The sequence below is a fragment of the Mesoplodon mirus genome (assembly GCF_964341445.2).
Source record: "Mesoplodon mirus genome assembly, chromosome: 4".
NCBI lineage: Eukaryota > Metazoa > Chordata > Mammalia > Artiodactyla > Ziphiidae > Mesoplodon > Mesoplodon mirus.
This window is the reverse complement of record NC_138979.1, coordinates 48,179,532-48,203,529: the sequence shown is the minus strand read 5'-3', so window position 1 is coordinate 48,203,529 and position 23,998 is coordinate 48,179,532. Positions and strand designations below refer to the sequence as shown.

The 23,998-nt window shown below is 42.5% G+C and overlaps 1 protein-coding gene across 5 annotated transcripts in view; it reads right to left on the bottom strand.

Annotated features, from left to right (window-relative positions):
- The window catches only part of CGNL1 (cingulin like 1), a 163,755-nt gene that overhangs the window by 91,466 nt on the left and 48,291 nt on the right, over positions 1–23,998 (bottom strand). For 2 of the 5 annotated variants that reach the window (XM_082617716.1, XM_082617717.1), the window contains exons 2-4: positions 4,987–6,586; positions 4,102–4,196; positions 2,057–2,162 (exon numbers count right to left, since the gene is read on the bottom strand). In XM_082617716.1, the coding sequence (XP_082473842.1) occupies positions 2,057–2,162; positions 4,102–4,196; positions 4,987–6,570 (1,785 nt within the window). In that variant the 5' untranslated portion in view covers positions 6,571–6,586. Of the gene's footprint in view, positions 1–2,056; positions 2,163–4,101; positions 4,197–4,986; positions 6,587–7,248; positions 7,908–8,514; positions 8,581–23,998 lie in introns of those variants that run through there. The other 3 variants (XM_082617719.1, XM_082617720.1, XM_082617718.1) reach the window with 3 other exon arrangements.

The following is a 23,998-nucleotide window of genomic DNA, read 5'->3' as shown; positions in this document are numbered from 1 at the left end:
AATGATTTTTATAAATACGACACTACTCATTGCTGTTTAAAGTCCATCAGTGGAAGCCTATCACCTTTGGCCTGAAATGAAAATTGACATGAACTGCAAGGTCCTGCCTACCTGGTGCCTGGTCCCCATATCCTAGCTCTCTTCTCCAGCTACACTAAATTACCTCTAGTCCCCTAAACATGGGAAGCACACACCTCTTTATATTTTATTTTATTTTTTTTTTTTTTTGCGGTATGCGGGCCTCTCACTGCTGGGGCCTCTCCCGTTGCGGAGCACAGGCTCCGGACGCGCAGGCTCAGCAGCCATGACTCACGGGCCAAGCCGCTCCGCGGCATGTGGGATCCTCCCGGACCGGGGCACGAACCCGTGTCCCCTGCATCGGCAGGCGGACGTTCAACCACTGCACCATCAGGGAAGCCTATTTTATGTTTTTTGTTCTGTTCCCTCTACCTAGAATGCCCTGCTTCCCCTCTCTGGGAGAATTCTATGATCTTTTGAGACATCATTAGTGTTATCGACTCCAGAAGGGCTACCCCAACTTCCCCAGTTTAGGCTGGATACCCTAGTCTGGAACCACAATGACAATCTTTTTTTTTTTTTTTTTTTTTGCGGTATGCAGGCCTCTCACTGCCGTGGCCTCTCCCTTGCGGAGCACAGGCTCCGGATGCGCAGACTCAGCGGCCATGGCTCACGGGCTCAGCTGCTCCGCGGCATGTGGGATCTTCCCAGACCGGGGCACGAACCCGTGTCCCCTGCATTGGCAGGTGGACTCCCAACCACTGCGCCACCAGGGAAGCCCCACAATGACAATCTTAACATCAAGACCAAAGGATGCATTCTCCAGGAGAATATGCAGGTTAATGCAAAGCAACAGTAATGGTGATGATTTGGATTTAAGAGATTTAGCAAAAAACAATCCTAACCCAATTTTAAAAATTGTGTAGAGTTCCTGAAACCTGCCTATAAGCAAGGTGTATAATTTAAAGGTTCCCCAGTGGGAACTGTGTGTGTGTGCATATATAAAAATATTTTACATATTTATAAATATAATATCAATACATAATATACAATAATAAAATACATCTATATAAAGATATATAATAAAATATGTTTATATATTTTAAATATTATTTCTATGGATAAATTGAAAAATGTTTTTATTTGATGCCAGAGCAGCAGTCATGGGTCAACTGAGTGCAAGGGGAATACGGAACAGTAGAGAAAAAAGGGTAGTTGATGCCTATAAATATCTTTTATTCATACGTTTCCAAAGTTAAAAAAGAAGCAATAGACCAACTCCCTGTTACCTGCCTCTGGGTATCTTCTTTCCTTCCAGTGCAGAATTCCCCCCAGAAGGGAAAAGGAAAGATGCCCAAGCAAGAAATGTGGCATTCAAGGTGGCATAGAATTGAGGGACAAGATTTTAGTCGTCCCTCTTAAATGCTGCTTCCTTTCATGGCACAAGGTATGTCTACCATATAGAACATGTTCATCAAATAGGGGATGAGTCCTCCTTTAACAAAAAATCTCCAAGTCCCAACTAAAATTCAGTACAATACATTAAACAGGCAGTTTTTATAAAAAGAATTTAGTCCCACTCTACTCCTTCCTTTCCCTTCGGCCCATGCTGGTCAGCCCACCAGTCTCTCTTCCATATTCTCTAGTTTCTCTTATTTCTTACTCTCTGAAGTTTGAGAACTTGGGTCCAAGCCCGTTCACACTTACTTTTCAAACCTGCCTACACTAGGGTTCTCCATCCCATGCTTCATTTCATTCTTCCTATTCTTCTTTTCCCTTTCTAAATTTTACCACCTATTGTTTCATCCTGTTATATTTTATAGATTTTTTTAAAAATAAAATTTCTTAAAACCTTTCTAGAAAAAAGGCAGGGTGCAAATTAGCAATATTTAAAACATGCCGTTCCATCTTCGGTACTGCTTACTACTCAGGAAACTTCCCACTAACTACTGTAACCAAAAGTACAGACTGAAGAAAGCAATTTGTTTGCCAGATTCCACGTGAAATGCCCTCTACAAAATACAAAGCTTCGCCTTACTTGATTATTTCCTGGCATGCTCCCTGCTGCTCGAGACTTCAAAGTTTGGATTTTCTCAAAGACCAGGTTGACCTTCCTCTTAGTAGCATCATCATTATCGGTGCTTCTGGAAAAAAAACAATGAGGGCACAACCGTTGGCCTCAGACTATTTTATGTGCCACGACACACAAACAGCAAGCCCTTTAAGAAGATAAATCACAAGAGGCATGAATTAATTAAGGCTGCAGACACAACCAGTGTGAGGAGAGCAGGATAGACGGTGTATTTTCCTCCAAATTGTTTAATGTTACCACCCGATTTGGGAGAGGGGTTCCCATTTCCAAACATGTGAAAGAGACACAAGCACATTCTAAATAAGCTTGGAGATAACATCCAATAAAAATTTAGTAATTTGTTGCTTCCCTGATTCAAATGACGTATATTCACTCCAACAAGGACTCTCTCCTGTATGTGTGTCACGCTAGGAATGATCCACCGTGATCTTAACTTGTTTTAGCCTTTGTTTAAAAAAATAAATCCCCCAGGCCAAGGCTGTCAACACAGCTGCCCCCTGTCTAGCCTTTCATAGGTAATGGTCAGATAAAGTTCTGTTAAGGACTACCCACACCTTCTATCACACATACCTGGCACTTAGGAAAAAAAAAAATTTTTTTAAACGGAGGGGGATCTCTCCCCTTATTTTCTTTCTTTCTTCTTTTTACATTTATTTATTTTATTCATTTATTTTTGGCTGCGTTGGGTCTTTGTTGCTGCGTGCGGGCTTTCTCTAGCTGCAGTGAGCGGGGGCTCCTCTTCGTTGTGGAGCACCGGCTTCTCATTGTGGTGTCTTCTCTTGTTGCGGAGCACGGGCTCTTAGGCGCACAGGCTTCAGTAGTTGTGGCACATGGGCTCAGCAGTTGTGGCTCACAGGCTCTAGAGCACAGGCTCAGTAGCTGTGTTGCATGGGCTTAGTTGCACTGCGGCATGTGGGATCTTCCCGGACCAGGACTCGAACCCGTGTCCCCTGCACTGGCAGGCGGATTCTTAACCACTGGTGCCACCAGGAAAGCCCAGAGAAAAAAATTTTTAAGTAAGTTTCCTTAAAAAGGTGCCTCCCACTAAAGTCTGTCTCACCAGTCTCAGTAAATCATGGGCCAAAAAAATAAAAGAATGTAGAGAAAGAATTTTAAATGTTAGAAGTTCTCCTACCTTAATCTTCTCATGGTAAAACCCTTCATAGAAAGACACTAATAATTAGTTCTTAGCTAGAAGAATCTCTTTACTTTTTTTTTTTCAAAAGAGCCCCTATCTTATATTTTGAATGATTCTGTCAGCTCTATATTACTGACAGAAAATTGTAAGGCACAATATAAAACTATGAAGTGTTCTGATACCAATGAGTATTTGCCAAGTGACTTTCAGTCATGTCAGACTATAAAGCTTTTCTTCTTTTTAATCATATCTGATGAGAGAACTGAAACAGAAACTTCAAATTCCTGGCCTAGAATTCCAGCTCAGTTGGTATCTAAGTAAGGACTGAAAACCAGATTATTCAAACTCATCCTCCCAGATAAGTAAGTGGAAAGCACTGCTTTTAAATGACTCATACATGCTTTAAAAATAATGGAAGGAGGGGCTCCCGGCCAAGGTCAGCTCTGGGGAGGGGAGGAGGTGTTTTTATTTGTAACTTCTAATAAGGGATGATTGATTACCCCTGTGTGCATACAGACAAACTCAAGGTGACAACAGACTCAGTTCAAAACTGAATAGCAGACATTCTTCCTATCTTTGAATTTGTTTCTGAAACAGTAAACAATCATTTTTCAAACATAGTCATTTTTAACTTTTAAAGTAGGATGTTCTTTCCCACACTTCCTTCCCCTGCTCTTCACCCTCCTCCACCCCAGACTTAAATGCTGTTATGACAACTCCAGCCATGGAGTCTGCACCCTGAAATGGCTCACACAGGGCAGGAAGGGAGGGTAAAACACAAGGTCTCAGAAAAGAAGATTAAGAGGCCCACCAGGAAGGACAATACTTTGTTCCTTGAAGGAAAATCACTAACCCTTCTCTGAGGTAATTGTAAAGTATCTGCTTGGCCGTCTCCTCATTGGTTTGCTGAGTGAGTTCTTGCTGGCCTTTTAATAGATCCGGTGTGGCCTGGAACACAATGTTTGTTATTAGATCACAGGATGCTGCTTCCAAGAAGAAGGCAAAACCCCACAGCAGAAGCTTCCAAACACATTCCTGCTTCCCAGAAAGGATTCCTCAGGTAAGGATGCTCATTACAACTGGTTCTACCACTTAGTAGCTCTGTAACCTTAGGCAAGTTACTTAACTTTTTCTCACCTCAATTTTCTCGCCTGTAAATAGAAGTTAATAGTACCTACCTTCATAGGGTTGGTGCGATCCTGTAATACATAACAAAGAGTGCCTGGCACTTACCAATCTTAGTATCATTTTTATCATTATTTTTTATTGTTACTACCAAAACACTAACTGGACCACATAAATAAATTCCATCACTTCAGGATAAACCTAAATTAGGATTAACCTAATTTCTCAGGACAGAAATTAATCCAGTCACTCAATGTCACGAGGAAAATTAATACATCTAAATAAACCTAAGTACGGAGCCTCTTGTTTTGGAAACAAATTCTGCATACTTTCAGATTTTACACATACACGAAAAGAAAAATCGAGCCTCTATAGTGTTTGACAAGTTACTTTACAAACAAGAACACAACAGGAATCTAGTGGTACTTGAACTTACTTAGAAAACCAAGTGATTAGCAGTAGGTCATAATCCACAGCTGGGGGAAAACTCTAAAAAATATTACTGATTCAAGATGGTGCAATTACTGACTCAGGATGGAAGATATGTATTCCTACAGCCAGGATGTATTGACAGACCACTTAGAAGGAAAAAAAAGACTCCCACCAGTATTACCTGAGTATTTGAGGTGGAAGTAAATGTCTTCACAGAAATCCTCTTGGTACCTGAGTCCGGGGAAGTTCCTTGCGCCCGATTCTGTAACATCAACGTAGCGGTGGTTGTTTTGATTTCCTCCCCCTTCTTAGTCTGTGCTGGGAGGGAGGATGTGCGCCCAGTCGGACTTTCCTGACCACCTTTGTTTTCTGGAACTTTCCCATCTTTGTTCTGCAGGGGCGGCCTGGGCTGGGCTCCCTGCAGCTTGGCGAAGGCGCGCCCTCCGCCCTGCCTCCCCCGGTGCTCCTGCGCCTGTGCCCTCTGCGGGCACACCTGCGACGGCCGCAGCAGGTGTTCGCTGGACTTGCCCAGGTTCCTGCTGAATTCGGTCAGGTACTCCGAGTTCCCTTGGAGACCGAAAGGAAATGCACTATCCACGCTTCGGGACCTTTTCCTGTCTTCTGGGTTGATCCTGTTTCGCTTCCCAGACCTGCCTCTTCTCTGCAGCCCAGGTTTTTGGTCAAATTTTTCAATTAACTGATCCACGCCAGGAATCGACCCCGTATCAATATCCCGTCCAGTTCCGGGCAAGAAGGGGATATACCTTCTGTTTTCATGACGATTCACATTGTCGGCATGGATGGCACATTCTTGGTCATCGAGTAAAAATCTGTACAAAGAGTTGGCCGAAGTGGGAGTTGTGGACGATGAGGAGGATCTCCGGGACCGGGCTCCGTCCAGCACGGGCCCGGCTGAGTCCTGGCGCCGGAACGGAAGCACGTCAGGCCTGGTTTTCTTGGCTTCTGGGTGGGTGTGAGCGCTGTGGGTGGGTAGGGGCCTCCCGCTAGGGGCAAGGGCCTCCTCTGCCAGCCCCTCCCTGCTGCAGCTCTGAACATTCACGCACACCGAGGTCTGCTTCTTGGGGTCATCAATGACCACGGAGCTGCACAGTCGAATGGCCGTCACGCTGGATCTGGCCGGGTCTTCCGAGGGAGGCCTGGTCGGCTGGGAATGGCTAGGTTTGGACGAGCAAGTCCAAGCCTTCTTATTGTTGGTCCCTTCTTCTGCGAAAGCTTTTAGCCAATTACTCTCAGGAGGCTTGTGATTTTGTAAGTTCAACTCATTCTTTTCAGGATCATAGGGCTGTAAAAGCTCTGGATGCCTCTGAAAGTTCAGCACGGGGGATGGCTTCATCGCTTCCCCTTTGTAATCTAGAACTCCATTCTTGCCCTCAAAGAGAGAGGGCTGTTTCAGGTTTCTTACTGGGCCGGGTGGGGCATATGGGTTTTCGGGCACCTGCAGTTCTTCTGCACTGTTCTCCTCGAGCACAGATCCGTTGCTGGAATGGAGAGTCAGGTTACTTGTCACTGGAGACGGAAATGATGGCCCATTTTCAGAAAAAGACGTGCCTGCCAGACACCGCTCTGTGTTATTGAGGACTATGTAGGGGTGGCCATCAATCCCCTGGACCCGAATACTGACACCGTAGGAGCCTGCCTTAGCGTGCTGGGAATTCCTTGATTTTTTGGTTTCATCACTTGCGAGTCTCAGATGGACACCGTATTCCTGCTGCACATGTTGATATTCACCGAAATACAGCTCCATGGTTCACTGCTACTCACTACCAGGGAAAATTGGGGTAAAAAGAGGACATTAAGTTAAAATTACATCTGTTTAAATGAAGATTATGAGGGAAGACTTCAAAGTTCAGGGAAAACCAAACACTTTAAAGAGCAAGGACACTTCAGAACCAAATGCTCGTCCAAACAGGCCTTTCTGGATGCCTGTGGGCCCACGTGACCGTGGTGTTTGTCAACACTGAGCTTGAACCCTGGCCTTAGGGTAGATGACTGGCCAAATGACCTGATGCCTTTGGTAGAGCTTAATTATTCTGTTTCTAGCTGACAGGCTGTGCTGGTTGCCTTGTTTTTTCCTTAGTTCATTTCCTCACCCTTTATGCTATTTATTTTTAACCAATAGGATGTTCCAGTTTACCAGCATTTGAGAACAAGGTACTTTTCCAAGAAAATAATTAAGTGCTAAGGCGTTCTGATGCTCACCATTTTTCTTTTTTTCTAAACTGTTACTTTTCTTGTCAAAACCCTTTCAAGCTTCTTTATGCACAACCCTGCTTTGAAATCTTTATCATTATTTATTTGGCTACAGTGTTTAAAACATTTTTACTTTAAGGAAGCAGTTGTTTGTGAGACTGACAATGAGAGTAAGTGATTAAAAATCGTTTTCAATTTTTTTTTTAACCAAAAAGTTCAAGTTGGGACTTACCTGGTGGCGCAGTGGTTAAGAATCCACCTGCCAATTCAGGGGACACGGGTTCGGTCCCTGGTCAGGGAAGATCCCACATGCCGTGGAGCAACTAAGCCCATGCACCACAACTACTGAGCCTGTGCTCTAGAGTCCGCGAGCCACAACTACTGAGCCCACCCGCCACAACTACTGAAGCCCGCACGCCTAGAGCCCGTGCTCCGCAACAAAAGAAGCCACCACAGTGAGAAGCATGTGCACCGCAACGAACAGTAGCCCACGCTCACTGCAACTAGAGAAAGCCGCACTGCAACTAAGACTCAACACAGCCAAAAATAAATATATATTTTTTTAAATGGAAAAAAATCATAAAAAAAACCCAGTTCAAGTAACATAAGGACCTGAAAAATTTTATGAAAAACCTGAAGACTCGGCTATTTTGTGATGGGTCCTAATACCAAGAATCACTACCTTCACCCGTTCTAGTGTGTGGCCACCCTGTCAGAGACTGCATACATATCACCAAGCAGGCTGTCCAGGCCACCCCACACTCTGAGGTTCTCTCACCAGAAATTCACTTCTGTCACTCTGAAAAACTCCAATAGCCACAGAGATGCAGGAAGAACAGAAACAATTGGTCACAGAAAACAGCTGTCTCATTTCTTTCACTCTTAGCAGACTTCTTGAGTTTCCTTTCTATTCTGGAGTCAATCTGGTAGCATATTTTCCAATAAAATCATCTATTTGATCCACATTTTCAAATTTATTTGCACAGAATTTTGCAACGTATAAATCATTTCATCTCCTCTATTTCTATTTCTCATTATCTAGTTTTATCTGTGTTTTCTTCACCTATTTCTTGATTATGCAGGTAAAATATGTCTACATATTTCTTTAATTGTTGTTCCCCTAAAGAACTAGCTCTTAGATTTATCATTTTTAAAAATTTTCTAATTTATTGAGGTCTAGTTTGATCATTATTTCCTTCTGCTTCCCTTTATTCTGTTTCCAATCTTTTTTTTTTGAATTTTTGAATTAAAAAAAATTTTTATACAGCAGTTTCTTATTCTTTATCTATTTTATACATATTAGTGTATATATATCAATCCCAATCTCCCAGTTCATCCCACCACCCCCCACACACACTTTCCCCTTGGTGTCCATACGTTTTTTTCCTCTACATCTGTGTCTCTATTTCTGCCTTGCAAACCAGTTCATCCATACCTTTTTCTAGATTCCCCATATATGCATTAATATACGATATTTGTTTTTCTCTTTCTGACTTACTTCACTCAGTATGACAGTCTGTAGGTCCATCCATGTCATGTTTCCAATTTCTTGCATGCTTCATTTGTTTATTTTCATTCTTTTATTACCGTCCATAAATTGTGATATGTGACTGTCAGTTAGGAATTGCATTGGTTCCTAACAAACAGACCCAAAATAGCAATTTAAGAGTTAGGATATTTTTCCCCCAGAGATAGGAAGTCCAGAGCTGGAATGGATGCCAGGATATTTTTGAGGAACACCTCTTTTATCTTTCTACTCATCTACTTTTATCATGTATTAGACACCTTATGATTACAAGATAACTGATCCAGCATCACATATACCAGATAGGGCAACCTTCTTTTTAAGGAGCTTTCTTGGAAGCCCCACCCACCAATAATCCCTTGCATCTTATTGGTGAGAACTTAATCTTATGGCCACCCCCACCTACAAGAAAGGGTTGGGAAATACAGGTTTTTTTGAGCTGGTCATTGACACTCTCAAAATCAATGTTCTGTTGGTAAAAAGAGAGAAGAGAACGGACATTGGGAAGGCAGCCAGTAGTTTCCACCACAGAAATGTTTCTATTATTATTTTCTAGATAGTTTCAATTTGTGGTTTTGATTTCTTTGACTCAAGAGTTGTTTTTGAGAAAGTTTTTGCATATCCGGTATGTTTGCTATGCTGTTTTGGCTTGGAGGGTCTTTATTTCTGTATGTTGTTAATTTCTATTTGCATTGCATTATGGTCAGAAAATGAAGTCACAGGAATTCCCTGGCAGTCCAGTGGTTAGGACTCCACGCTTTCACTGCTGAGGGCACGGGTTCAATCCTTGGTCAGGGAACTAAGATCCTGCAAGCTCCATGGTGCGGCCCCAAAAAAAAAGAGAGAAAGAAAGAAATGAAGTCACTATTATTTCTTTCTTTTTCAATGTATTGAGGTTTCTTTTGTGGGCAAATATACAGATAATTTTTGTCCATGTTTAATGGGTGCTGGATGTAGTTTCTGTTTTAAGGAATGGCATTCAAAATACATCCATTAATATGCCCTTACCAATTATTTAGTTCAGTTATAGCACATCCTCACTTATTTTGTCTTTCTAATTTGTCTTGGGCCTTCCTGGATACATCCAACTCCTACTACTAGCTTGGTGCTATCAGTTTGCTTGGTGATTATTCTTTTAAATGTAAATCATGTTAGACATCATCACCTCCCAATTTACAGATAGGAACAACTCGGAGAGATTCAGTCATCTGCAATATTCATCATCTCATGGATTCCAGTGATTGATTTCATAATGTCTACTTTCACTTGCATCAGTGTTATACTAACATTTTAAAATAATTTAACTTTTAATCAGCATAAAACAAGATAAGATGAAAACCTGTACTCTCCAGCTTCCCATCCCCAATCCTGATCACATGCCTCAGAGGAAACCAACTGTAAATTGCAGCTGTTTCTTCTAGTACTTACCTCCATGTTGCTGAGTGATATGCCTAGCTGCAATTTATCATTTTTACCGATGGTAGATGACACACACATACATATGAATTTCTCATTCTGCTAGCTTCCCAAGAATAAAATCAAGAGCCAGCTGTGTTTACATTATTGTGATTATATAAATACTGTTCACTGAAGCGCTAGATTGTAGACTCTGGCCATCTTTCCTCTCTTCCATAACTTTAACTTTTCTAGAGGTAGTAATTGCTATTTTTAGCTTGTCTTGTTTTCTATATACCTACCCTTAAATCTCTTCATCAGCTATATGACATCTGTTAGATGCTTACCAGTATTAATTTCCAGATGATCAAAATATCAGGTAATCTGGTGGTCTTTTCCCATGGTGACCTCCCTTGCAAACTTCCACCCTCCAGCCCTATATTAGGGTCTGGTTGCTCTCTTCCCTTTGTGCTATATTGTTTCCCAAGTTTGGTGTCTTCCTCTTTCTTAATTGGTCTGAGGGAGCACGGGTCCAGTAACTTTTAAAGAAAAGGTCCAAGAAAAATTTTGAGTCCTTGTATTTTGAAAAATGTCTTCATTCTATGTTTACTTTTGAATGATAGTCTAGCTGTATTTAGAATCCAGGTTAGAAGTAACTTTCCCTCAGAATTTAAAGTATTACTCTGTTATCTTCTAACTTCCAGGGATGCTATTAAGAATTCTGGTGCTATTATGATATCCTATCCTCTCTGTATGCCCTGTTTATTTTTCTCGGAAAGTTTTTAGGACCTTTTCCTTGTCCTTAGTGTTCTGAAATCTCACAATGACGTTCCCCAGTGAGGATTTTATTAAATTGGCCACTTTTATTAAAACATGAGCACTTAATATAGTCCCTCAATTTGGCAATTCCCTTTAGTTCTATGAAATGTCCTGTATTATTTCTGTGATAATGTTTAGAAAAACATTTTATTTTGTTCTTGGTGTTTGCATCTAACATATTAGTAATGTTGAATCTTCCAGACTGAATTTTAATTTTCCATATTTCTTTTCTCATCCACTCCTCAACTCCATCATTTTTGTTCTAATTTTTGAGAGATACTTGAATTTTAAAAATGAGGATGTATTTAATTTTTAATTTCCACTTTTCCTTTATTCTTCTCTAATTGTTTTTCTTTTTAAGTTCTATTTTGGATACGAAAACAGCTTCTCTATCTGAGGATATTATACTATAACTTTTTTTCAGAAAAATGCAATTTCTCTGCTGTCCACAACATCTCCACCTTCCACAAGGTTTCTCTTTTCTGGTTTGTTTGGGTCCCTGTCCTTCATGTTGAAAGCCCTCCTAATATGACTTGGATCTTTGGCTGCCTGATCCTATTTAAGAGGGAAGTAGTAAAAGCAGATTGGAGGCTCTGTATATATGGAAAGGAGTTATTAGCTGGTAATCTTCAAGTTATGTGGGGTGAAGAGTGCCAAGCTTTCCAGTGAGGGACCCGCACATTTCAGTGTCTGGGAGCATTCTTCTCGAGAGCTGTTTGATTTCCCAAGAAAAGAATCCTCCAATCCGCTACTGAGGCTGCGGTGGGGCTGGCTGCTAGCCTATGGGACAGGGCAGGGGAGTAGCAGGGAGGTCGCAACTCAAATTCAGTCCCTGGTTTCAGTCACCCACACCCGCTTCCAACATCATTCCAGTTCAGTTTCCCCAGAGAAGAGAACTCCAGTCTGCTGCTGGGGTGGGGAGGGGGCAGGGGCAGGTAGGTGTCCAGATATCCAGGGCACAGAGGAGACGCTGGAGGTCTAACTGCTCCAGTTCTCAAGGCACCTAAATAATTCCCTAGACGTTGGCCCCTCACCCTGACTTCCACAGTAACTGATGCCTTCCCACTTCTGAGCTGCTCAGCAGTTCTGCAGGAAAATCACCTCATTTGTATACTGCAAGCACCTCAGGTTGAAGCATCTCTCACCCCGCTAATTACCACTACATCTGCTCCAGCGCTCTCTTCCACTAAGTCTCCACTGCTGTTCTTTGTCTTTGGAGATTTGACTTTTATTCCTTTACTGTCTTCTGAGTAGGATTTTTGAAAAGGAGATACCTAGTTTCTCTAGTTGGACGAGACTAATAATATTTATAAAACACTCCAATCCTAGAACAAGAACAGCAAACGTGCCTTAGACGAAACAATGTATAAAGGCCTTCAAGAACACAATGTCCACTTCCGGGGAAGATGGCGGAAGAGTAAGACGCGGAGATCACCTTCCTCCCCACAGATACACCAGAAATACATCTACACGTGGAACAACTCCTACAGAACACCTACTGAACGCTGGCAGAAGACCTCAGACCTCCCAAAAGGCAAGAAACTCCCCACGTACCTGGGTAGGGCAAAGCGGAGAGATTCCCGCACAGAGGATCGGTGCCGAGCGGCACTCACCAGCCCGAGAGGCTTCTCTGCTCACCCGCCAGGGCGGGCGGCGCTGGGAGCTGAGGCTCGGGCTTCGGTCGGAGCGCAGGGAGAGGACTGGGGCTGGCGGCGTGAACAATGCCTGAAGGGGCTAAAGCGCCACAGCTAGCCGGGAGGGAGTCCGGGGAAAAGTCTGGACCTGCTGAAGAGGCAAGAGACTTTTTCTTCCCTCTTTGTTTCCTGGTGCGCGAGGAGAGGGGATTAAGAGTGCTGCTTAAAGGAGCTGCAGAGACTGGCGCGAGCCGCAGCTGAAAGCGTGGACCCCAGAGACGGGCGTGGGACGCTGGGGCTGCTGCCGCCGCCAAGAGGCCTATGTGCGAGCGCAGGTCACTGTCCACGCCCCCCTTCCGGGGAGCCTGTGCAGCCCGTCACTGCCGGGGTCCCGGGATCCAGGAACGGCTTCCCTGGGAGAACGCACGGCGCGCCTCGGGCTGGTACAACGTCACGCCAGCCTCTGCCGCAGCAGGCTTGCCCCGCACTCCGTGCCCCTCCCTCCCCCACGGCCTGAGCGAAGAACAGACGCCCACCGGCGACCTACACGCAGAGGCGGGGCCATATCCAAAGCTGAGCCCCGGGAGCTGTGAGAACAAAGAAGAGAAAGGGAAATCTCTCCCAGCAGCCTCAGAAGCAGCGGATTAAAGCTCCACAATCAACTTGATGTACCCTGCATCTGTGGAATACATGAATAGACAACGAATCATCCCAAATTGAGGAGCCAGGAGTCAGTGCTGTGCCTCTGACGTGGGAGACCCAACTTCAGGACACTGGTCCACAAGCGACCTCCCAGCTCCACATAATATCAAACGGCGAAAATCTTCCAGAGATCTCCATCTCAACACCAGCACCCAGCTTCACTCAACGACCAGCAAGCTACAGTGATGGACACCCTATGCCAAACAACTAGCAAGACAGGAACACAACGCCACCCATTAGCAGAGAGGCTGCCTAAAATCGTAAAAAGTCCACAGACATCCCAAAACACGCCACCAGACGTGGACCTGCCCACCAGAAAGACAAGATCCAGCCTCATCCACCAGAACACAGGCACCAGTCCCCTCCACCAGGAAGCCTACACAACCCACTGAACCAACCTTAGCCACTGGGGACAGACACCAAAAACAACGGGAACTACGAACCTGCAGCCTGCAAAAAGGAGACCCCAAACACAGTAAGATAAGCAAAAGGAGAAGACAGAATAACACACAGCGGGAGAAGGAGCAAGATAAAAACCCACCAGACCTAACAAATGAAGAGAAAATAGGCAGTCTACCTGAAAAGGAATTCAGAATAATGACAGTAAAGATGATACAAAATCTTTGAAATAGAATAGACAAAATGCAAGAAACAGTTAACAAGGACCTAGAACAACTAAAGATGAATCAAGCAACGATTAGAAACACAATAAATTGAATTAAAAATACTCTAGATGGGATCAATAGCAGAATAACTGACATGGAAGATAAAATAGTGGAAATAACTACTGCAGAGCAGAAGAAAGAAAAAAGAATGAAAAGAACTGAGGACAGTCTCAGAGACCTCTGGGACAACATTAAATGCACCAACATTCGAATTATAGGGGTTCCAGAAGAAGAAGAGAAAAAGAATGGGACTGAGAAAATATTTGAAGAGATTATAGTTGAAAACTTCCCTAATATGGGAAAGGAAATAGTCAGTCAAGTCCAGGAGGCACAGAGAGTCCCATACAGGATAAATCCAAGGAGAAATACGCCAAGACACATATTAACCAAACTGTCAAAAATTAAATACAAAGAAAACATATTAAAAGCAGCAAGGGAAAAACAGGGCTTCCCTGGTGGCGCAGTGGTTGAGAGTCCACCTGTCGATGCAGGGGACGCGGGTTCGTGCCCTGGTCCAGGAAGATCCCACATGCCGCAGAGCAGCTGGGCCAGTGAGCCATGGCCGCTCAGCCTGCACGTCCGGAGCCTCCACAACGGAAGAGGCCTGTGTACGGCCAAAAAAAAAAAAAAAAAAAGCAGCAAGGGAAAAACAACAAATAACACACAAGGGAATCCCCATAAAGTTAACAACTGATCTTTCAACAGAAACTCTGCAGCCAGAAGGGACTGGCAGGTCATATTTAAAGTGATGAAAGAGAAAAGCCTGCAACCAAGATTACTCTACCCAGCAAGGATCTCATTCAGATTTGATGGAGAAATTAAAACCTTTACAGACAAGCAAAAGCTGAGAGAGTTCAGCACCACCAAACCAGCTTTACAACAAATGCTAAAGGAACTTCTCTAGGCAAGAAACACAACAGAAGGAAAAGACCTACAATAACGAACCCAAAACAATTAAGAAAATGGGAATAGGAACATACATATCAATAATTACCTTAAATGTAAATGGACTAAATGTTCCTACCAAAAGACACAGATTGACTGAATGGATACAAAAATAAGACCCATATATATGCTGTCTACAAGAGACCCACTTCAGACCTAGAGACACATACAGACTGAAAGGGGATGAAAAAAGATATTCCATGCAAATGGAAACCAAAAGAAAGCTGAAGTAGCAATTCTCATATCAGACAAAATAGACTTTAAAATAAAGACTATTAGAAGAGACAAAGAAGGACACTACATAATGATCAAGGGATCAATCCAAGAAGAAGATATAACAATTGTAAATATTTATGCACCCAACATAGGAGCACCTCAATACAGAAGGCAAATACTAACAGCCATAAAAGGTGAAATCAACAGTAACATATTCATAGTAGCGGAGTTTAACACCCCACTTTCACCAATGAGGTCATCCAAAATGAAAATAAATAAGGAAACACTAGCTTTAAATGATACATTAAACAAGATGGACTTAATTGATATTTATAGGACATTCCATCCAAAAACAACAGAATACACATTTTTCTCAAGTGCTCATGGAACATTCTCCAGGATAGATCATATCTTGGGTCACAAAGGAAGCCTTGGTAAATTTAAGAAAATTGAAATTGTATCAAGTATCTTTTCTGACCACAATGCTATGAGACTAGATATCAATTACAGGAAAAGAGCTGTAAAAAATACAAACACATGGAGGCTAAACAATACACTACTTAATAACGAAGTGATCACTGAAGAAATCAGAGGAAATAAAAAAATACCTAGAAACAAATGACAATGGAGACAAGACGACCCAAAACCTATGGGATGCAGCAAAAGCAGTTCTGAGAGGGAAGTTTATAGCAATACAATCCTACCTTAAGAAACAGGAAACATCTCGAATAAACAACCTAACCTTGCCCCTAAAGCAATTAGAGAAAGAAGAACAAAAACACCCCAAAGTTAGCAGAAGGAAAGAAATCATAAAAATCAGATCAGAAATAAATGAAAAAGAAATGAAGCAAACAATAGCAAAGATCAATAAAACTAAAAGCTGGTTCTTTGAGAAGATAAACAAAATTGATAAACCATTAGCCAGACTCATCAAGAAAAAAAGGGAGAAGACTCAAATCAACAGAATTAGAAATGAATAAGGAGAAGTAACAACTGACACTGCAGAAATACAAAAGATCATGAGAGATTACTACAAGCAACTCTATGCCAATAAAATGGACAACCTGGAAGAAATGGACAAATTCTTAGAAATGCACAACCTGCCAAGACTGAATCAGGAAGAAATAGAAAATATGAACAGACCAATCACAAGCACTGAAATTGAAACTGTGATAAAAAAATCTTCCAACACACAAAAGCCCAGGACCAGATGGCTTCACAGGCGAATTCTATCAAGCATTTAGAGAAGAGCTAACACCTATCCTTCTCAAACTCTTCCAAAATATAGCAGAGGGAGGAACACTCCCAAACTCATTCTACGAGGCCACCATCACCTTGATACCAAAACCAGACAAGGATGTCACGAAGAAAGAAAACTACAGGCCAGTATCACTGATGAACATAGATGCAAAAATCCTCAACAAAATACTAGCAAACAGAATCCAACAGCACATTAAAAGGATCATACACCATGATCAAGTGGGGTTTATTCCAGGAATGCAAGGATTCTTCAATATACGCAAATCAGTCAACATGATACACCATATTAACAAATTGAAGAATAAAAACCATATGATCATCTCAACAGATTCAGAGAAAGCTTTTGACAGAATTCAACACCCATTTATGATAAAAACCTTGCAGAAAGTAGGCATAAAGGGAACTTTCCTCAACATAATAAAGGCCATATATGACAAACCCACAGCCAACATTGTCCTCAATGGTGAAAAACTGAAACCATTTCCACTAAGATCAGGAACAAGACAAGGTTGCCCACTCTCACCACTCTTATTCAACATAGTTTTGGAAGTTTTAGCCACAGCAATCAGAGAAGAAAAGGAAATAAAAGGAATCCAAATTGGAAAAGAAGAAGTAAAGCTGTCACTGTTTGCAGATGACATGATACTATACATAGAGAATCCTAAAGATGCTACCAGAAAACTACTAGAGCTAATCAATGAATTTGGTAAAGTAGCAGGATACAAAATTAATGCACAGAAATCTCTGGCATTCCTATATACTAATGATGAAAAATCTGAAAGTGAAATCAAGAAAACACTCCCATTTACCAATGCAACAAAAAGAATAAAATATCTAGGAATAAACCTACCTAAGGAGACAAAAGACCTGTAAGCAGAAAATTATAAGACACTGATGAAAGAAATTAAAGATGATACAAATAGATGGACAGATATACCATGTTCTTGCATTGGAAGAATCAACATTGTGAAAATGACTCTACCATCCAAAGCAATCTACAGATTCAATGCAGTCCCTATCAAACTACCACTGGCATTTTTCACAGAACTAGAACAAAAAATTTCACAATTTGTATGGAAACACAAAAGACCCCGAATAGCCAAAGCAATCTTGAGAACGAAAAACAGAGCTGGAGGAATCAGGCTCCCTGACTTCAGACTATACTACAAAGCTACAGTAATCAAGACAGTATGGTACTGGCACAAAAACAGAAACATAGATCAATGGAACAGGATAGAAAGCCCAGAGATAAACCCATACACATATGGTCAACTTATCTTTGATAAAGGAGGCAAGAATATACAGTGGAGAAAAGACAGCCTCTTCAATAAGTGGTGCTGGGAAAACTGGACAGGGCCATGTAAAAGTATGAGATTAGATCACTCCCTAACACCATACACAAAAATAAGCTCAAAATGGATTAAAGACCTAAATGTAAGGCCAGACACTATCAAACTTTTAGAGGAAAACATAGGCAGAACACTCTATGACATAAATCACAGCAAGATCCTTTTGGACCCACCTCCTAGAGAAATGGAAATAAAGACAAAAATAAACACATGGGACCTAATGAAACTTAAAAGCTTTTGCACAGCAAAGGAAACCATAAACAAGACCAAAAGACAACCCTCAGAATGGGAGAAAATATTTGCAAATGAAGCAACTGACAAAGGATTAATCTCCAAAATTTATAAGCAGCTCATGCAGCTCAATAACAAAAAAACAAACAACCCAATCCAAAAATGGGCAGAAGACCTAAATAGACATTTCTCCACAGAAGATATACAGACTGCCAACAAACACATGAAAGGATGCTCAACATCTTTAATCATTAGAGAAATGCAAATCAAAACTACAATGAGATATCATCTCACACCAGTCAGAATGGCCATCATCAAAAAATCTACAAACAATAAATGCTGGAGAGGGTGTGGAAAAAAGGGAACACTCTTGCACTGCTGGTGGGAATGTGAATTGGTACAGCCACTATGGAGAACAGTATGGAGGTTCCTTAAAAAACTACAAATAGAACTACCATATGACCCAGCAATCCCACTACTGGGCATATACCCTGAGAAAACCATAATTCAAAAAGAGTCATAGGGCCTCCCTGGTGGCGCAGTGGTTGAGAGTCCGCCTGCCGATGCAGGGGACACGGGTTCATGCCCCGATCCCGGAAGATCCCACATGCCGCGGAGCGGCTGGGCCCGCGAGCCATGGCCGCGGAGCCTGTGTGTCCGGAGCCTGTGCTCCGCAACGGGAGAGGCCACAACAGTGAGAGGCCCGCGTACAGCAAAAAAAAAAAAAAAAAAAAAAAGAGTCATGTACCAAAATGTTCATAGCAGCCCTATTTACAATAGCCCGGAGATGGAAACAACCTAAGTGTCCATCATCGGATGAATGGATAAAGAAGATGTGACACATATATACAATGGAATATTACTCAGCCATAAAAAGAAACGAAATTGAGCTATTTGTAATGAGGTGGATGGACCTAGAGTCTGTCATACAGAGTGAAGTAAGTCAGAAAGAGAAAGACAAATACTGTATGCTGACACATATATATGGAATTTAAGAAAAAAAAAATGTCATGAAGAACATAGGGGTAAGACAGGAATAAAGACACAGACCTACTAGAGAATGGACTTGAGGATATGGGGAGGGGGAAGGGTAAGCTGTGACAAAGTGAAAGAGAGGCATGGACATATATACACTACCAAATGTAAGGTAGATAGCTAGTGGGAAACAGCCGCATAGCACCGGGAGATCAGCTTGGTGCTTTGTGACCGCCTGGAAGGATGGGATAGGGAGGGTGGGAGGGAGACGCAAGAGGGAAGGGATATGGGAACATATGTATATGTATAACTGATTCATTTTGTTATAAAGCAGAAACTAACACACCATTGTGTGTTAGCAATTATACTCCAATAAAGATGTAAAAAAAAAAAAGATGAAGGAGGATATTGAGAGGAAACAGGTATGACTCTTCACATCAAAAAAAGTGAAAGAACTACAATGCTAGAATGTGTGGTTTTGCTGGGCTCTGTCTTCCCTATTTCGCCAAGGTTTAGAGAAAGGGACTAGAAAGAAGGGGAAATTCTGAATTGTAGTAAAAATAAGGACAGTTTGTAATTTAAACAGATTAAATATAATACTATAAAATTAAAAAAAAAAAGAACACAATGTCTGGGTGTGTCTTGATCCCTCGTTTCTGAGCAGCACTGGCATGTTTTATTCTGCATCTCTAGCAGAGTCCGTACGCATTAAAATTTATAACAAATATCATTTTTAACAGAAGAGCTTCTGTACAAATTTATTCACTGTGATGCTTTTTTTAAAATGATATTTACTAAATGAGGTCATTTTACTCACCCATAATCTCTTACACTGACTCTGACTTTTCTATGAAAATATTTCTCCTAATATTTATTAATAAAATTCTTCTCTAGGGTTTTATAGTCCTTTTCATTAGTTGCTGCTACTACAGTCAACACTAATTACATTTCAATCTTTGAGAAAGGCCACCTTGGTTTATTACATTCTTAGCTCCCTGTTTGCAAATTAATCCACATATGTGAATTTCATGAAATGTCCACAATTTACATTTCCCTGACAACAAACCTCAATCTAGTATTTTCACAGAATGACATTTATCAGCTGGGCACTGGTGTCATAAGCAAATGTGGGTTTCCTTCCCAATCACAGTGTAAACACGGAACTAATGAATGGATTTAAGGACAGCTGTTCTCTGTCTTCAGCCACCAGGCCACGTCACCATCCTAATGCACTCCACGGGCACACCTGTTCAATCGGCGACTAAGCCCAACCGAGGACTTACATAATTTGGCAGTAAATGCTGACCAATTGCCAGGATGTAACATTGTGGCACTTGGCAAATAAAAGAGGTGTTTTGGAGTGGAAATAATGCTTTTGGGAAAGACTGCTAAATGATGATAATTGCTTTAGTTAGCGAGATCAATGAGTGTGTTTGTGCATGAGGACAAAGAGCTTAGCACTTGTAAGAACTATGAACATATGCCAGATAGAAACATTTCCTCTCTGGGCCATCACATGTTATCAGCTGAGTCTGGAGATTAGTCACAATGCCAGGCCACACCTCCCACCTCACCACTCTAATTCCCAGTGGCACCTCCAGCCCTGAAAGCATGTTCACCAGCCATTCCAGAGGCCCTCATGGCTACTGCAGACATGCAGCCAGACAATGAGAAACCTTCCCACCATGCTTTGTCCTTCTTCCTGGGGACAGCAGTCCCCACCAGCCAGGCCCAAGCACCCAGCACAGCACCTGGCATGGGGCAGGGACTCTGTGGACGTTTGCTTGGAATGAATAATTCTATTTGATCATACAAGTCATTTAAGAGAGCATCTAAAGCAGGGATGGGGAGCTGATGAGGCTTGGTGTAGTCCTGAGTTTGATTCCAGGAAATAAGAAGTGAGCCACAAACCAAAAAATAATTTCCCCTGTGTGGGGTATGGTGACTATCTCGTTCAGAGGGAATGATGATACATACAACACCTCTGAAGAGTGGACAAAACGTTCACTCCTAAAGGACTTGCTTGTAGGACTAGTGGGAAGGCATGAATTTTGTGCTGGAATATCCGCATTAGACCCTCAACTACATAAAAGTGAAAAATCAGAGTGTGGAACATCCAACATCAGCAAAGTGTGTACTGATTTTTCAACGTATTCCCAAACATGACAGTAAGAGGCAGCTTTACCTAAACTAAGCTTTATTTTCTTCCTATTTCTTTCCTCCTATCTATCCATCCATCCATTCTGTAGGGGGGAAAAAAAAAAAGGAAACTGACCAAACTTTTAAGATTTCAAAGGAAATGTCTCACATACAGTCAGGCATTCAGAATTCCCTGGGAAAACAATTTCAAAAATAAACTTTGAGGCTTGAAAATGACAGCAGAGTTGCTGTCTACTTTACACAGTTCAGTATGGTTTGAATCTCTTTAAATGAGCATGAGGACCAAAACTTTTCTACTTGGGGGGAAAAAAGTTAAATTTTTAATATTGAGTGGTGTAGCTTCTCCCAAAACTCCCAAAACTTGTCCAAAACCTTGCACAAAAAGGAGGGTGGCAAAGAGAAAAGAAAAGCCAGTAGGAAAGTTCCTTTTATACTAGGGTTGGAGACCTTGGAGAATCAACCAGGAGTTTGAAGATCAGGGGGTCATGGGGCCGGGGACTAAGGACCCTGACTATGCTCAGATTGGAGTCCAGGCACCAAGCTGGGCTCCCTGGGATCCTCATCCCGGTCTTTGAAGTGTGTCCCTCTCCTGTCCCCATAGATGGTCTCCTACCACGTCAGTCTCTGCTCCACTTTTGTTAGTTTTGATCCCACTCCTCTTTTATATTCCCCACTTTACCTTTAAAATTCAGTGATTGATATTTTGTATTCCACAAGGTCTCTAAAAAAAAAATTAGAATTCATGTCCGAAAAATGTTTCAGAAATGTTATTCGTCCTTTACCTCTTGACCCTGAAATGATTTCTGAAAGTTCTCCCACCAATGCAGAGCTAAGACACAAAGGTTTGCAATTCTGAAGACCAGTAATGGAGAGAACACCCAGGTACACGGGCCAGAAACATGTCTAATGCTGCACTCAGATCAAATTCCAGCTCTGGTTTAACTTCTCTGAGAGTTTTCCTATCTCTAAAGTCAGATTATTAATGATGACTTCATAAGGTGCTTGGGAAAATTAAATCATAGTTTGTATGCTAAATGAAATAGGAAATAAGTGAAAAAAAATTCCATGAGGCATTTATGGCCACAAGAAATCTGACTTTGATCATAAAATATTTTTAAATACTTCTGAGGCAGAGGCTAAAAACCCCACTGGTTAACCAAACAGCATTAAGCACCAGCATCCTGAAATAATTTATTAACTAATTAAGAAACCAGAGGGCTGAGAATCTAAAATACAGTGCTGTGTCCGGAGTGGAAATTTCATAAATAGTTGTTGACTGAATAAATGAATGTCTTTATGTTGCCAGGTCCACAGAAAAGTTCTTAACCAGACATAACAGATCCATGACATTTGTGCTATAGTTTCCATATGTAGCCTGAGCCTAAAACGTATCAACACAGGGTCTTCACTGCATTTTTATGTCCAAATCTAACTTCAGAAGCCTCCTCAACACCACACCTGTGCAGTCACTGCCCATCGATCAGTGCAGACACAATATAAATCCATTTGCCATCCCTGACATATGCTCTGATACTCACCTACAATGAAGCCAAAATGTCTAAGAACTAAATCGCCTCCAAAACTCCAGGGTAGTTCTCTGACTTCTCAGTCTTGTCACTCATTAAACTATAGTCAACTCTGAGCACTGACAAGCTCTTTAAACACATACCTTAAGCTCAGGTTCACATTACTGACATGAACACAATGCTATCAGGCCACCAAGAAGAAGGGAACATTTTTGCGGGTACCCGGCCAAGAGAAGCTTCTGTCCTCACACTGGTTTTTTTTTTTTTTAACCACCTTCACTTTCAATTTCTTTCCGACAGTAAAAAACTACCTCCCTTCAGCTAAAGATCCTGTCTTTCTTGCAGGCTCACCCACTCCAGAAGTTTCTAACGCCTCTGGCACACAGTCAGCGCTGCGCAGCTCAGCAAGGCTCTCCAGTGCCAGCTCTTTTGTAGATGGGTTTTGTCCCCAAAACTACATCTCAAGTTTTTTCAGCCAGTTCTGAGTCAGGCATGCACATCACCCCCACACGGTGCCAGGCAAGTGCAGGGTGTTTGCCTTGTATCATCTTGTCTGGTTGGATCCTTGCAGCCCCACCTGTGAGAGATTCTACTTTCTCCCTGTTAGAGATGTGAAAGATTGCCCCCATGGTCTCACACCTGGCTTGGGGGCCAGCACTGGGATTTAGCCCCAGACCTTCCGTCCCGGAGACCTGAGCTCTTTCTTGAGCAGGGACCACGTTTCATGTTCCTGCCCTCCCACAGTATCTGGTAGTTATCCTGATGTGGTCATTGGATGGCTATGGACCAAAACACGTCACCGTGTCCCGCTGCACTGGCATGCTAGCAAAGCAGCCCCCTGTCTGTCAGAGCGCAGCAGACGGGTCACTCCTCAGAGAGGCCTTCCTCTTCGCCACATTCCGAGCACCCAGAACAGCGTCCCACATGTAGCAGGCGCTGAATACGTAAATGAATGGATGCGCTAATAAAACCATGGGTGATGCACGTGGCTCGGAATCCCTTTTTTTTTTTTTTTTTAAATTTTTATTTATTTATTTATTTATTCATTTATTTTATAGCTGTTTTGGCTCTTCGTTTCTGTGCGAGGGCTCTCTCCAGTTGCGGCAAGTGGGGGCCACTCCTCATCGCGGTGCGCGGGCCTCTCACTATCGCGGCCTCTCGTTGCGGAGCACAGGCTCCAGACGCGCAGGCTCAGTATTTGTGGCTCACGGGGCTAGTTGCTCCGCGGCATGTGGGATCTTCCCAGACCAGGGCTTGAACCCGCGTCCCCTGCATTGGCAGGCAGACTCCCAACCACTGCGCCACCAGGGAAGCCCTCGGAATCCCTTTTTAAAATTTGAACAATTAAAACAAAACAGTCGGGCTTGCCTGGTGGCGCAATCGTTGAGAATCCGCCTGCCAATGCAGGGGACATGGGTTCGAGCCCTGGTCCGGGAAGATCCCACATGCTGCGGAGCAACTAAGCCCGTGTGCCACAACTACTGAGCCTGCGCTCTAGAGCCCATGAGCCACAACTACTGAAGACCGCATGCTAGAGCCCGTGCTCTACAGCAAGAGAAGCCACCGCAATAAGAAGCCCG